An 18,090-nucleotide genomic window follows, 5' to 3' on the forward strand; every position below is an offset into this window, starting at 1 on the left:
TTTTGTTCAGGAGCAGTTCCCGGACCAAGTGAACCAGCACATCATCAAATTCCTTAAGAGCCATATCTGAGCTCTATTAAAGGTTTGGGGTTTAGTTCTATGTGATGTTAAACCAAGAGGTAATAAAGATTCTTAGTTTGGCGAGCTTCTCTTGAATGGATTTCTGATGATGTGATGTTCAACCTTGATTCTGAGTTACTGTTCTGGTCAATTTAATGAAGCCATGGCACATGATTTTCTTTAGCTAAATTATTGAAAGAGTATGAATAGCTATACTGTTGATGCTTTAGTTAAATTATTGATAACAAATAACTGCACCAAGTGAAGTATGCTACCTAAGTTTGTATCTGCCATTCTTCCAACTTAGTAGAAGCATGAATGGTAATGAGTGCGGTAACTAAGCTGGGACATTGGGGGGCAGGGACAGCATAGGCCTACTTAATTTGTCTTCCATTGGAAATTTCGTTAAAAAATGGTGCTAAAGCTGTTGGAATTCTAGCATTTGAGCAAAGGTCAGAGCAAGTAGATATATCGGGATTCAAGAAAATATGGCCAGAGCGAGTTTCTGTGTTTAGACAACATTTGACATGTAATTGTTAATTAAGACATCATGTCTGACCAATCTACAAGAAGAAGGACATTGTGCATCCATTCACATGACACTATGGATGAGCCTTCTTGAACAGACATTGATTTTGAATGGAGTCCCGTTTTTGGAGACCTCCATTCTCTGGCTTTTTGATTAACAGAAAGAAGGAACTAAGAAAGCGTGCTGATGATGGGCATTGACCTTTCAAACAATTCTTTTTCGCAAGAAATTTCTGCAGAGCTAACAAATCTTTCAGGGTTGCTACTGCTTAACTTATCAGGGAATCATTTGACTGGAGCATTCCAGAGATGATCGGTAACCTGAAAGGGTTAGAATCAAGTTGATGAATCAGCTTCAGGTATCAATTCCCCCAAGCATCTTGTTTTTAACATTTTTTAATTTCCTGAACTTAGCAAGTAACAAATTATGGGGATGGCGAAGAATACAATCGGTGCACAACTCCAATGCTCGATAATCCATCAATGTAGACTGGCAATGATGGGTTATGCAGTCATCCATTAACCAAGAAATGTCAAGTGACAAAGCATCTGATACTGAAATGTCAACTGATGGTATTGAATATAATCTAGGTGAAAATGAGAATAGTGATGAAGTGATATGGTTCTATCTTAGTGTTGGACTAGGATATGTTGTTGGAATTTGGGCCTTTTTTGGCATTTTATTCCTTCAGAAATTCTGGAGGTTTACCTACTTTCATTTCATTGATGAAAAACAAGATTGGTTCTTCAAAAGCTGAAATAGGATCTGTTAAGCGAAGTAACTACAGTAGGCTTGTTTTATATGAATTAGTGTGTTGATATTCCAAGAGAAATTCTATGCTTTCTTCCTTATCTTGCACGATATTTGTTTTGTTATATTTCATTCATGTTATATGTAATCTTAGAGTGGTCAGGGTTGTCACGATGCGAACAGTTAATAAATTTGAAGCTCTTGTTGAGCTTGACCTTTCCTCTTACTTGAAAGATGTTTAGCTTGATAAGTGGCTTGACAAAGACTTGACTCAGCCAGGGAACGAACTGAGCTTGAGCTTAACAATAAGCTTGATTGTTAGGCAATCAACTACGTGGTTAACTTCATGTGAAGTATAGATTAATGTAAACTTGGCTCCTGCGATGCAAACATGTTTTCTATCTGACCTACAATGAACGAAGGTGGCAGCCAGTTCCAAATATAGCATTTACGCGCAAACCACCCTGTTGGCTGTTCCACAACAAAATGGGCGCAATAAAAATGCGTGACCCAAAAGGACTCCTCTTTTTTATTTTATTTAAAAAAGGATATGAGGAGGGACCACACCAACACGCAGAATGCCATTTCAATGGTAGATAGCTGATGGTTCCAGGGTCAATATTCTTGATGATGCTTGGTTATCCAATATACCTCTGCGGCTACTTCCCACGATGGTTAATTCAACTGTTGGGATAAACTGGTCTCTTCTTCATTGCATGAACCTGGAAGATGGAACCTTGAGGCTTTTAATGAATATTTTATCCCTGATATGGTAAATGTCATTACATCCATTCCATTCCTCTGCTTAGGCTTGTTTCTGAGGATTGCTGTACATGGCATGAATCTGGCTTGTCCTGTATCATGGTCAGACAGGTTTATAAGAGATTGCTTCTTCATGATACCTCGACATCAAAGAGTTGGTCAAACTTCTCTACAATTTGAAATGGATCCATTTCCCCTCGGGTGAAGATGTTTTGGTGGGAAATTTTATGGAGGAGTCTTCCATGCAAATCCCTACTTCACCATCAGCGCATTTTACCTTCTAGGCTACCGTATTGTGATGTTTGTGGAGATGTTGAAACTTGGATCATGTGTTAAGTCTTTGTCCTATTGCTAAAGACACTTGGTTCACCACTCTGGACTCTATCAACAACAATCCTTGAGGTCAATGATATTGTTTCTTCTTCCTATAGGCTGGCTTGAGAGCAGCTTGCTGCCCTCTCTCAACCATGTCCTTGGGATATTTGCAGCGCTAGTAGCTCCTCCACTCAACTCCCAACTCAGGTGCGTTGGGTGCAACCTCCCAATCAGTGGTGGAGCCTGACATCGAATGTTGGAAGGGCAAAGCAACAATTTATTAATAATTTTTAAATAAAATATTTATAATAAATAATAAAATAAAGATATATATATATATTCAAAAATATTATAAAAATATCAATAAATATTTAATTTTATGTATAAACAAAGATAAGTAAAAAATATTACTTTATGTCATCTGCAAAATAATTTTGATTGTGTAAAAATCTCAATAATCTCTTCCACATTAAAGATTGAAGAATAAATAAAGGATTAAAGAATAAACAAACAACTATTTTTTTTTTAAATTATTATTTTAATAAAAAATTAATATATAAATTAAATATATGGTCTTTTTTTCAAACTAGTGGACTCCTAATGCCTGTAAGACTAAAATATTAGAGGACCCACCATATATATAAATATATATGTAAAAAGTATTTTTAAATTTTTTTTCTTTTTGGGTGGAGGAGGGGGGGGCAACGGCCCCCCCGGTCCCTCTTATGCCACTGCCCCCTGGTCCCTCTTACACTCCGTCACTGTTCCCAATGGTTGGATATGTTACAAAAAATATATATTAAAAATAAATTAGAATAAAATTGCTAGATAAAAATATCGTTTGAGGCATGATGTCACCACCCTTAAAGATAGATTTTATCCCTCGAAGAAAAAATCTCGATGCAATAGGTTTTTGGATGACCATCCTTCCAAGGTACAATAAAGGCATCTCAATCATGTACACTCATGATATGAGGTCTCAGGGATATGCAATTATCTTTGACCCAAAAAATTTTGATAAAAAAATATATGAATTAAATTTTTTGAAAAAAGAGAATAAGCTATGAAGGCTATTAAAGAAATATGAGAAAGTTATATTTTGATGTAAGAGCATTGACCTATTTAAAGGCATGGACTACTATGAAAAAAAGGAATGAGATCTATGATTGAAAATTCATTCAAAATCAAATTTGAGAGCTTATGAATTAAAGCCAGAATTCTTCCAATCATTGATTTTGAAAACTATCATGATCATAGCATAATAGAGAATAGAATATCAGAAAAATCATTGATTTTCTAAAAATATCATAGGATAATAGGCAATAGGATATCATGACAATCATTGATTTTCTAAAACTGTTATAGTATAATAGGCAATAGGATATTATGACAATCATTTATTTTCTATAACTGTCATAGCATAATGGACAATAGGATATCATGATAATTATTGATTTTTTAAAATTGTCATTGTATAATGGATAACAGAATATCATGTTCAAATAAGTATAGAGAAGATTAGAATGTCTATTCTTAGGTCTTGACTTTCTCTAGCTATAAATAGCTACAAATCTTGAAAGATTTTGCACCACATACAAAGAAATCATGATTGACATAAATCAAGCAAACCATCCCATGATCCTAGACTATGATTCCATCATACAATATATTTTGGATTTTTAAAATATTAAAATAAATTCATAATAGGATGAAGGTTAATTTGATGGACCGATGAAGAATGGCATTGTTTGTGCTAGATTTGTGATTCAAGATCATTTTGGAAGGCAGCTTTTTGTAGGTGCTCGGGCTTTCTCCTCATCTTCCATTTCGTTCATTGAACCCTGTGCTTCTTAGGAAGCACTTAAGATGGTTGTTGTTCAAGTTTGAAAATCACCGGATCATTCTCGATGGAGATTCTCTCACCATCTCACACGATGACTCTCAAGAAGGCTTCATCCCACTATGGATTGTCCTCAGCTTCGGGATGCTCTTGTGTTATCTTCTTCCTTCTCCCAGTTCATCGTCCATCACTTTTAGAGTAAGAGTAACACTATTGCTGATTAGATGGCTGATAGTGGAAGGACCTTTGATGTTGGATTTTTTTTTAAATATTATTTTTTTAAAACTTATTTCCTAATCTACCCCTGATCCCAACTTATTTCCCACTACGATAGTTTGGTTGAGTAGGATGTCACATGTTGAAATCGCATGTTGGATATGCAAGTTAGCCTTGAAATCGCATGTCCAACATGCGATTTTAGGCTGACCTAGCACCCCACATTATCTAAGAGCCATTTGAAATTTGAAATGGAAGCATTGGAATTTAAAATTGGAACCATATGAAGTCGCATGTTCAAGAAAATGCACCTTGAATATGAAACCGCACCTTGAACATGCGCTTTTATGTCTCTTCTCAACCACCAAAAATACCCTTGCTTCCTCTTATTTCCTTGCCATGGCCTCTAACTCCCCCCATCGCCAAGGCAGCTTTCTTTCCTCTTACTGTGGCTTCCTCCTCCCTCCATATTGCCTCCCTCTTGTGCCCCTTTTCCCCTCCAAGTGAGCCTTGTTCCCCTCTTCTATCCGATCCTTACCACTCTGGCTCCATCCTAAACTCTAATCCTCTTCCATCCTAAAATCGACCCAATGGCTTCAAAAAGAGGTGGTATGTCGAAAGTAAAAAAAGCTTGTATAGAAAAAAAAAACAATTAGCACGTTGGTACAAAAAAGATTTATTTTTGAATAATGAATGTGAGAAAAAATTTAGATCTAATTTTTCTCGTAGAAAAATTATGGGGAGAAGGATAGTAAACCTAGATCAATTTAGTGACTTTCAAATTAAATTTTTATTTGAAAGAATGGGTTGGTTATCAATGATTACTCTTAACAAGCCAATCTATCCCACTTTAATGAAATATTTTTATAGTAATTTTAATTTTGACAAATCAAGTTGTTCTATTTTATCTTATGTCAAAGAAAAGAGTATTGAGTTTGACTGGAGCATGCTTGGTCAAATATTGGGCATTTCATCAGATGGTGATAAATATTTTAATATTACTTGTTAGAGTCATCGAGTTTTAAAATATCTTTCCTATGCTAGAAATGTTTACGAGGATAATAGTTTAGTTGGTAACGCTAAATCTAGTGCACGTGCATTGCCTTTATTGAACCGACTTATTTATCATATTTTCACATTTAATTTTCTATCTTGAGGGGTCATAGAGACAATGTATCATTCCTAGATGTTTATCTCCTACACATGATGCTTTCGAATAGTAGGGTTAATTTGCCAATATGATAATGCATTATATGAATGAATGCTTTTAAAGTACAAATTTTTTTTTACCCTATGGAGCCGTCATGACTGCTATCTTCAAGGTGTTTGATATTCCTATCAATGATGATGATGAAATCATTAATCTTAAACCACTGATAACTACAATCACTCATCTTTGAGACATATCGGGTATATTTTTTCTGATGGGGTATAGAGACGTGTAGATGATATTGATGAAGAAGAGAGTGCAGAAGAAGGTGAGCCTGCTAATAGAGACTAGCATATGCATCATATTCAAAGTATACAAACTATCCTTGCTGCTCAGTCTGGTCAGTCTACATAGTTTGATTAGCACTCATCCGATCTACGAGCATTGTCTGCTCGAATAGATGCACTGGAGATATCTCTGAAGAGACATCTAGATGAAGGATTTGTATAGTTTGATCAGTTTGTACAATAGTTTTATCATCAGTTTTCTCCGCCATCACAGGACCCTCCAGCGGATGCTTAGCTCTCGGCTTCCTATTGCGATATATGATGCTTCGATCCATGATCTTTGATCTTTTTTTTTTTGTTTGTATTTGAAATTATGACTTATGTATCTTTTGTATTTGTAAGCTAGGCATATGTATCATTTGTATCTGGACTTATGACTTACGTATTGTTTGTAATTGGAATAATGACTTATGTATCATTTATATCTTGAATTATGACTTTGATATTTTTTCGCAAATGTATTCTTTGTTATGATTTATGTAACTGTGATATGAAATTAGCCCAAAATAAATTAAAAATAAAATTAATTAAATTTCATGTGAATATTTAATAAATAAGGAATTAGGTTCAAGTTCTCGATTTATGGTTTTAGGGTTTTACATTTAGAGTTTTTGGTTTACGAAGTTAGCATGTAGGGCTATTTCATACAAAAATTATAAATAAACTTAATTAGAATTAAAATTAAATTTTAATTCGATGGCACAAAATCTGGCAAGTTCCAAATTGGTTGATCGGCTACTGTGTGGTCGATCGTAGTAAACCCAAAACGGCCAACCATGCTTGATCAAAACCACACGGTTGATCGGCCAAACTATCATGCCCTGATCGATCGGGCCTGTGCGGTTGACACCACCAACTCGAGAGCACCGATCAATCACAGTCAATATAGGTCGGTCGACCGACCATTTTGTGTCGTTCCATATAGGTTGACTGGCACCAGTGCGGTTGATCGCAGCTATACTAAGAAGACTGATTATGCTCGATCAAGACCACTGGTCGACCAAGCTGTCTGGGCCGATCAACTAGGACTGTGGTGGTCGACTGTAATTAAATCGAGAAGAGCGGTCATGCTCGATCAAGACCACCAATCGACCAGACTTACCAAGTGCCAATTTTGGATTTAAATTGTGGGGTTTTGATTTTGGATCAGTATTCTAAATTTGGACTTAGGATTTAAGATTTACATCCTTAGGATTTGAGGACTTAGGATTCATATTATCATATTAATAATTAATTTTAAATTTTTATTAAAAATAAAATTTAATTTGATATTATAAATTAATTTGATTTCAGAATTATGAGATAATGTTTGCATATATATATATATATATTCTCATGGAAAAATGCATAAGATTTTATAAATTGGATTTATACATCTAAGTTTGGTACCATTAGGAAGGATAGTGACATAAACAATGACTGATTCATCTAATACATGAGTTATGTCTCACATGGCGGCCATCTCTTCATCCATACAGATTGCTTTCGACAATGCGTTGGTTCTGGTTCACTTGATCCCACATCCTCCTCCGTATAGTGGTGACTGTGGGTCGAAGGCTCCTGTGCAGCTCCCTCACTTATATAGTCAACATAATATGAAGATCCCTCATCCTCCATGTCATCCGCCGCATACTTAAAATGCATAGTTGCCTCCAAAACAATGGTGAACTGGCTTATAACATCATTCGTATATGCAGCTGATGACATGTATGAACAATATGAAGGAAACTCTGCCATCGAGAATGGAGAGCTAGTATGTCATCGATTACCTCATCTGTGCCAGGCTGGAGGTGGTCCGGATGATGCAAAATGTCCAAAAGCTGGAGGAGTCTCCTGACCTATCTTGAGATCATGAGGATAGACACGCATGAAAATACGGCTATGCTAGTTGACAGCATGTAGTACGAATGTGCAAATATCCTAAATGGTATGTGAGGATGTGGATATCAACTCTGGATGAGCAAGATCATGCATCCTCACCAAGCCATCACTTTGCCATAGCAAAAAATCAATCGCTTTCGATTTAGATTTTTTAATCTTTTTCATATATTTCTTAAACTTTCTGATCTGTGTCTGCATGCCAGCTTTCTTAACCATGTCCCTTAGCTTTGAATCCCGAAATCACATATTAAAATTACTTGCTAGATGTCATAAGCAATATACGTGGAATGCATGTGGTGGTTGCCAACCAAGAAATTAGTTCTCTACTGTAGATAAAATACCAGCATGCCTATCTGAATCAGACAAATATTCTGTCGTATAGTAACAAAAGTTTTCATGCAAGCTAAAAACCAATTTGGCGTATCTGCAGACTCCTCATCAACTATGGCAAATGCAAGTAGAAAAATTTGATTATTTCCATCCACAGCTATTGCAATCATCATCTTCTCTCTATACTTCCCATATAAGAATATAGCATCGGTACTAATCAATGATCGACAATATTTGAACCCTTCAATGAAAGATCCAAATGCTCAAAAAATATGATCGAGTGTACCATATGCTGGATCACCTGTAGGAGTGCTAATGATTTAATCCAAGTGCCAGAATTGAATTCCTCTATAGTATGCAACCACTTCGGCGGCAATTCATATGACTTATTCCAATCACCAATTATCATGGCCATTGCATTTTACTTGGCCTCCCATAACTTTTTATAGTCAGATATATAGTTGAGTCTATTCTTACATACTACACCAATGCCAATAATAAAAATTGTAGGTACTTCTTTCACCAGATCCCATATTTCATTGGCGATAAAATTAAAGTCTAGCCCACAATGATCTTGAAAAAGCATAGCAGATAAATATGTATGCGGACCAGCATATCGTGTGATTTCAAAATTATCATGCTGCTTAATTGCTTGAGCATCCATTGACATTTTGACTCCCTATTTTTATATTTAACAGCCCACAGTTTTGGCTCCAACTCAACAACCTTGAATTCATGATGTATATCAATTGAATATTATTTTATCATAGTTTACGGCTCTATCTTATCCATAAAATGGAGCCCCTTACATAACTCTTCACCTCTTTTTCATGTATTACACTATGGTTGCAATGCAGAATATATTGATACATTAGCAGTTGCCCAATCAAATTGACTAAATGTTCTAGTAGGAGAGGTTCAAACATAGAAAAATTTGGGACTCCTGTTTCATTTAAATTTCTTATATCATGTGAGCTTCCAATATCATGTGGACTTCTTGCGTCATGGGATGTGCCAGCTTGCTGAGCATCTTCTTTTATTTCATCTTCGCTCGGTACATCATCTTCATGAAAAAATCGATTATTCGCATGAACCGTATCATCAGTAATTGTATATAATGATGCTTGTCTAATGATATTCTATATTACATCACTGTCTACTGTACCAAATTGCTCCTCGATATGTCTAGAACCTGCTGGGATATTATTTATAATATACAGACTAAAGCAAACAATCTGTTCTCCAATCTGTGTTGTCATTCTGAAATCTCGGTCACCTACCCCAAAACTATTCCGATCATTAATATCTCCAGCATCTTCTATGGGTTACATGTTTATATACAACTCTGCATTGAATAAACATGGATAAAAACTTATTGTTAAAGATTATCTCCGTATCATCATCGTCGGTAATCGAAATAGCTTCATACTTGATCAGTGATGGTTGCACAACTTGTGGATATCTATATATTATTAATATTTTATTTTATCTTCTATCAATATGAAAGACCTTATAAAACTTATCCTCCAACTCTTCATATTTCATTTCATATTTAATTCTAATGACTTTTTGCTATCGCTCATTATACTCAATGCCATACGGTCCATTAACTATCGAACTATTAATATAACACAAGACCATGATAGTTTCTGCTATGTTTCACTACATATACAATAAAATGTGTAAATTTAGCAATTCTATCCAAAAAAAATATAAATTATAAATAAACTTGCATAAACTTACATGTATACATACATACATACATATGAACATAGTTGGGATATATAGCTGGGATACACTAAGCGCGATTTCAGCTTACATAATTTGAGCAGTATATTTTCATTCCTACTTCGTATATGGACAGATCAATTATTTTGATCATAATAGATCATATGATAAATTCTCAGAATTAGCACTGACAATGTTAAGCTATTCTCCATATCCACTTTAAATTGAGTTCAATAAATCTCAGCATACATACATACAAACATACATGTATGCGTATATATATATGCAAACATAAAAATATGCATACATGCATACGTATATTCTTCTTAAAATATTAAAAATAAAAAGTTTACTTATTTTAATATATTAAAATAAAATTCTATCTTTTGATGAAAGGTGCTATATCTGTTGATAATCTAAATGTAATTATGAGCATTGTATTGATTCATGTAGGAAATTTAAAAAAATATATTAAGCATACTTCTGGATTAACATAACACCAAAGAATAACTAACAAGCAATTTTTAAAAAAATATTTTAATATATTAAGCATTAAAAGTATAAATAAAATATTTAATTAAATTATCAGATAGAGGAGATGGGCCTGAGATTGGGGAGCGCACCGAAAGAGAAGGAGGGCCGATCGAAGGTGGGGGGCCACCGTCGAGGGGAGGGAGCCACGGCAATAGGTGACAAGGCTAGTTGTGGGGGGGGGGACAAGCGTAAGAGGGAGAGGAATGGGGTTGGTCATGGGAGCAGGCCGATCGAGGAGGGGTGGAGCCGAGCCAATCATGGTAGCAGGCCAGTCGGGGAGGGTCGCAATCCGGTCGGGGGGAGAAGGGGTGGAGGTTGGTCGGGGAGGCAGAGTAGGCCGATCGGGGAGGGGTGGATGTCGGTTGAGAAAAAGGAAGGAGGTCAGTCGAGGGGGCGGACATCGGTCGCTAGAAGGTGAGATCGAAGAATGCGGGTGGGAGGAGGCCGATCGCAGGGGTGGAGTTGGGTGGGGGACCATGGAAGGCTTTGGGCTATCAGGTGGGGTGAGGCAGATCACAGGGGACCAAAGGAGAATGGCGGGGGCATCTAGGACTGAATTTCGTAGTTGAAATTGCATGTCGGACATGCGGCTTTCATTTAAAATTTCAAATAGCTCCTACTGACATGGGGGCTAATATGTCATTTCAGGAGTTCATTACCTAAATAATATTAAAAAAAAATTATTTATAAAATTAATATATTTTCTAACCTATTTATCAAACTAATGCAAATCTATAAAACATCATTTGAAATAGTATTTTATAGTGCCACGTCACCTGCCACGTGGACCTAAAAAAAATTTTCATATGAAAATGCCATTTGGAATGGTATTTTCAAAAATGCCATTCCAAATGGCTTTTTTGATTTTTTTTAATAAAAAAATATCTCAAAAAAAAATACCTTAAAAAAAAAATACCATAGGAAATGGTATTTTTGAAAATGCCATTCGAAATGGTATTTTCAAAAATACCATTTCTTTTGGTGTTTCCATCTATTAAATACTTCAAAAAAAATAACAAAAAAACATACCTACGGCGACCACCACAAAAAAAAAAAAAAAAATTAAAGTCACCATTTGGAATGATATTTTTGAAAGCTTCAAAATCTTTAATTTAAAAATTCTATATCCTTAATAATATAATATATCATAATAATAATATAATATAATATAATATAATATAAAAGTAATATATAAAATATAATAATATATAAAATATAATATAATATATCATAATAATAATATAATATAATATATAATAATATTTATATTAGATATTATAATATATTATTACAATATAATGTACTATATTATATTTTAATATAGTATATAATAATATAATATAATTACTCTACTATATTTTAATATAATATATTATAAAATAAAATAGAATATTATATTATAATATTATAAAAATTATTATAAGATATTAAAATATAATAATAATATAATATATATTTTATTATAAAATATAAGATATTAATATAATATAATATAATATATTATTATAATAATATATAACAATATAATTATATCATAATATTTGTATAATACTATAATAATATAATAATATAAGATTTTATATATAATAATATATACTAATGTAATATATTATACTATATTAATATATAATCATATTATAAAATACATATTACATTATATTATATTAAAATAAAATATTAATGTAATATAATATTTTTAATATAATAATATATAATAAAATAATATAAAATATTAATATATTATAATATAATAATATATCAATATAATATAATATAATATAATATTATAATAATATTAACAAGCTTTTTAAACACATAAATCTTATTATTAGTGGTTTTCCTCTCATACAAATCTTTTAGCTTCTTTCAAAGTATAATAGCCAATATTTCATTGTCTACATGATGGTAAATATTATCATCCAACTATTATCGAATAAAGCCAACACATTACCGGTTCAAAAGTTTTTACTTCTCGTTGGTCATATCTTTAGGCTTGGCATCATCACATTCCAAGGGAGCATGCATCTGCTTACAATAAAGTAAGTCTAGCATCTTGCCCTTTCATGTCTCCAATTATTACCATTTAGGCTCACCATTCTATTTGTATTCACCTCCATTACTAACTTAGGAATTTTATAAAATACTTTATATGCACCAACTATAGCTCTGATACTACTTGTTGGGAAGGAGTGCTTTCTTCCCCTCTTGGGTAAGGTATTGATAATATTTCCAAGCACAATGTACAATGGCAAACAACAACCCAATAAATGTAAAAAAATCAAACAACTAAGAGAATAGGAACAACAAACTTTTGCATGAAAAATACTTTAAGAAAGAGAAAAATCACGAAGCACCAAGTGGAAATATACTAATCCAAATTGCATCGCGTCGATTAGTGTCATCCCCGTACCGATCAGTACCGATCAGAAAACCAATCTGTGTCATTTCTATATCGATTAATATCAGTACCGTATCGACTTATACCGATCCAAACCGTATCGCACCGAGCGGTTGGTAAAAGCACCATATCGTACCGATGTCTTACCAACTTGTACCGGCCTATACCGCATTGTACGTAGTGGTTTGTGCCCTACCGACTTGTTTGATTTAGTTTATTTTTGAATATTTTAAAAAATATAATTAAATTATCTGACATATTATTATTATTTACGTTATAATTTTTATAGCCCTTTTAGCATAACTTTTTCTCTCCTAATCTTCTGAGACACATCAGACTATGTGTATCCATGTTCACAAAGTATAACATCCGATTACTTGAAATTAAAATAATCTTTGATAAAAATAATAATTAATAATATAAAATAGAATAAAAAATATCAAATGTAAAAAAAATAGTATAATAAAAGTTTCAAAAATACTAAGTACAAATCTAAAAAATACTAAATTTCACAAGGACGTCGTGGTGCCCGTGGTCACTTAGACCTTATAAGGAAGGTCCTCAATGGCCGCTCTTGCTCCTGTATCTGCTGTGATGGCTCCTCCCCCATATCAGTGGAGGTCTGCTGGTCATCCTGCTTAGGAATAATCTCCTCAATCTCCTCAGGAATGGTCTGCTGTGCTGTCAGAGCATTTGCAGACTGAGTGACACCCTCAATCTCCTCATCTGGATATACGGATGGCCCTGAAAAGAAAGTGTCATACTTATGTGGCCAACTGATACCCGGTGATGTCATCTGGGGTATGTAGGAAGAAGAAGGCCATACCATATGTGGATCAAGTGATGATATCTGTGGAATATGCAGTGATGGCATATGTGAAACATATGGTGATGGCGTATATCTCATATGTGGTGCATCGACTGTCCCATACCAAGGCGCACAGCTATCTGGATCAATGCCAATCGCCACCAATATTTTTGAACTTGTTATCTCTATCTCATGCAGTATGCAGTCCGCTTGTCCTCATTAGCTGTAGATAAAGCACGACGAGCGTCCAACATAAGATCTGACATAAAATCAGTATACATAATAAAAATAAAATTAGCAATATATTATAAAACATAAAATAAAAATATAACAGAACTACATAAAATATTTTTTAATTTAAATTATTAGAAATAAAGATATTGATATAAAGTATAATTTTCTTGATCTTATCAAAAGACGTACAGCAGAACTCTCACCTTTGTACTCTGGAACTACATACCAAGGCTGTCCCATGACTCGCACTGTAATGTTAAGAAATCAAGTCATGTAGTCCTCGGTATATGGACGACCTTTCAAAATGGGATCACCATGAACTATGTGATCTCGACGTGCATCCTAAATGGCGATGTACTCTGCATGTCTGATACGCCAGTCAATACGAGCTCTCCCTCGTCGATCAATACGATGAAGTCTCTGGCTGGTATCAAACTGCTCTGGGATACTCTGAATCTGGCCAAACTGTCACATGACACGATCAAAAAGATGCCACTCCACCACATCAAAATAAATAAGTGACACTCTAGCAGTCCATATATCATATCCAACTGTACACATTTGCGGCAATATAGCCAATATATCGTCTGTATATGGCTCCCACAAAAATTGATAGAATTAAAATTAAAAAAAATAGTAAGCTAAAATTTTAATAGATTATGAATACTATAAAATAATATTTATAAATAAATTAAATTTATCCATCTATATGTATCAACTAATGTATCCAGCTGGCACCTATAAACTCGTGCCACTCTCGTTGATACGTGATGAACGTTGAATGCAACGTTCCATCTGCTTCACAGTCTACTCATGTTAAATAAATTTTATCGAATTTAAAATAGTACTAAATTTTAAATAAAAAAAGTAATATTTTTATACCTATATCCCAATGGTCCGTCTAGTTTGAATGGAATATCAGGATCATGCTGCTCCGGTGGCATCTCAAGCAACTATCATCGTAATGGACTAATAGTCGACATACACTCCTATATCCAAATCTGTAAATTTTAAAAAAATCATACATGATATATCCAATCTGAGCTATAATAGAATGTGGATAATGATAAAAATTTTTAATTTACATATCTGTAATAATACAAGATAACCACCAATCTCGTTCTGGTCAGTATAAGAATCTCGACACATAGCTCTGTACAAGCAAGCTAGTACTGCACTGCCCCAGCTGAGCCTATGAGCGAAGTCTAAATCCTCTAATAATAGCAAAATCCTATGTTTGGTCTCCTCATAAGCACTTCATATATGCTTCTTTGAAGGTTGAATGCTGTTACTCGGTACTGGTTAGCTTTAACTTGATCTTCAGCAATCTTAATTACAATATGAGGAATAAAAAGATTATTTGGGTTCTCCTGTACATATCTTAAGGCTTGGACATGTCTCGTATTAAAGTATTTCACAAGACGATAAAATATCATTTGAACACAAGCTGTAATTGGCACATTTCTAGCTCCTCGTAAAATATTGTTAAAAATTTTCGATAAATTTGTAGTTAAAACACCATAGCGCAGGCCGTCATCATGTGCCAACGTCCACTTCTCATTTTCTAACTCAGACAAATAGCTCCAAGCTTTTTTATTCACTGTTCTGATCCTACTCATGATAAAGTTGAACTTATGAACTTGATGAGTACTTCCTGCTTTCCATACTACTCTTTTCAGCTGCATATTTTTAAAATGAGTGTTAAAATTACTGCAGATATGTCTTAAGCAGTATCGATGATAGGCATGTGGCGGACTCCATCCAATAGACTCATCTACGATGGTATTTAATATATCTGGATGCCTGTCAGAAATTAAGCACATTCTATTTCTATCTTTGATGATATGTGTTTTGAGCTGGAAAAGAAACCAACTCCAACTTGCAGTCGTCTCCTCATCCATAATTGCATATGCTAATAAAAATATCTCATTCTCTACATCAATTCCTGTTGTAATTAATATCTTACCTTTAAACTTTTCATACAAGTGCGTGCCATCAATGCTAATTACAGGACGGCAGTGCTTAAAATCCTGGATGGATGGTTTGAAAGTCCAAAAATATAATTTAAAATCCAGATATTAGAATTGGCAGTTTGAAAAAAATTTCATAAAATAACTATACCAGAATTTGCATGTTGAAGTACAGCCATATAATAGGATAATTTAGCATAAGACGGCTTCCATTCTCCATAAATATCAACCAATGCCTTCTGCTTTCCACATCATGCTTTCCTGTATGACACTGTGTATTGAAATTGATCATTAACGATTGCCACAATAGCTTCAACTCTAATATCGAGATCCTTTTCAATAATATGTCAGACTAGTGTGCCAATCATCCTTCCACTGACATATTTGTGGTCTCGACTCAATCCCGTAAACAAACAAGTGTGAGGACCATCATATTTTGTGATTTAAAAATATCCATATTTTTTCAACAATGTAGCACGAAGCCTCCATTAATAATTTTAAACATTATCTGCTGATGCACATCATACGGACCATAATTTTGAATATAACTGAATTACATTGTATGTCCGGTGCTTCATAATGTGATAAAGATTAACAGCTCTCTTTAGATAATCTTTACTCTCAAACATTAGACCTTTAGAAAATTCAGTCATCGAGGAGTTTCAAAACTGATAGTCAGAGTTCAATCTTCGACCAGCACTAACACAACCACCATCATCTAAATTTATATCGTTAAAAAATTATGGACGTTCGTGCAAATGAGGTCGAGATTCTCCCACATTAATATTAGGCTGAACATCTTCATCATCATCCTCATCTTTACCATCATCATCATAACTGCTACTGTCCTCATCCATCCAATAGTCTTCACCCCGCTTTCATCTGATTCAAAGCCTAGATTATCAAAATTTATTCCACCGCCTACCCTATCATCGTCTCCTATATGAGTGTCGTATCCCGCACTTACTACTACTTCTACCAAAGGAGAAGTCATCATAGCAGAAGATATAGGAGAAGTCATTATAGGACTTTGAATAATTGGACAACTAAAGCCAGCAGTAGTAGAATGTTGTTCTGCAAATATAGCTTCAATACTATCGATTTGCACCATAGAAATTATGAAGGCAAGGAAAGCTTAACAGTATTGTCTGCTTGGGTTAAAAACCGACTATAGTATCCAAAGCTCGATATATTTTTTTTTCAATATATAATTCTAAAATTCGACATTCTGAATATTTTAAAGAAAAGGTTAGTATTTCTTCGATATCTTCATCGTCATCAATTGGAACTAAGATATATTTGCTTTGCATTAACTGTCCCAACAGATTAGGAGATCTCCATTTTAATTTTATTTCATATTTTTCTTTGTCTATAGGAATACTGCAGTATAAATGGTCTAATAATTCTTGACATGATAATGATGAAGATATTTTAATCATCTGATTTGCAGGATGACTGTACTGCATGCTAGTTTCGTCATTCTATATTATGCCATTATAATACAATAGTAGACGAACCCGAGTACTGGCCATTTTCTTAAAGAAATCGATGATAAAATCAAAATCAAAAAATTTAATATTAATAATTATTTTATCATTTCAAAAGATTTACATGATAAATGCATCATATCATCAACTAATAGACACAGATAGGTCCTATCCCATTTGAAAATTGCATTAATTCTATAGGTTAATTACATTAATCAAATGATACGCAATAGGGATCGAAAGAAATTTTGACAGTATTTTTTCTTAGTTCTCCCCATACGGCTGAAAATATGTGAGGAGAACTAAAGAAAAATATTGTCCGAACTTTCTCTCAAACTCTCTGCATATCATTCGAATAATATAATTACCTACAGAATTAAATGCAATTCCCAAACTGTCCAAACTGGACAATCAATTGATCAATATATATATTTTACGATGTCCGTATAAAAATATATAATTAAATATATATTTTATACAGATACCGTAGAATATCCTACATTGGTCAACTGACGGGTCTACGGTTTCATGAATACAACATATTTTAAAATTCTTAAATTAGGATCGAATGAAATTTTAAATCAAATCCGAATCTAATGAGACAAAAATAATAAATAAAAAAAATAATGAGATAAAAATAAAAAATAAAAAATTGAAATAGTAGGTGGGGGGTGGGAGGGGGCTGACCAGCCGCCGCAGGGCCATACCGGGCCAAGGAAGGTGGGGGTGGGAGGGGGCGGCCACCGCCGCA

At 33.9% G+C, this 18,090-nt stretch overlaps 1 protein-coding gene across 1 annotated transcript in view; it reads left to right on the forward strand.

Annotated features, from left to right (window-relative positions):
* LOC105042806 (epoxide hydrolase 2) overlaps window positions 1–18,090 on the forward strand; it is a 159,810-nt gene that overhangs the window by 1,373 nt on the left and 140,347 nt on the right. Inside the window, exon 5 of the mRNA XM_073256536.1 lies at window positions 1–119. This exon is cut by the window's left edge and continues 177 nt beyond it. Coding sequence (XP_073112637.1) covers window positions 1–70 — 70 coding nt within the window. The 3' untranslated portion in view covers window positions 71–119. The remainder of the gene's footprint in view (window positions 120–18,090) is intronic.

This window comes from Elaeis guineensis, chromosome 4 (assembly GCF_000442705.2).
Source record: "Elaeis guineensis isolate ETL-2024a chromosome 4, EG11, whole genome shotgun sequence".
Lineage (NCBI taxonomy): Eukaryota > Viridiplantae > Streptophyta > Magnoliopsida > Arecales > Arecaceae > Elaeis > Elaeis guineensis.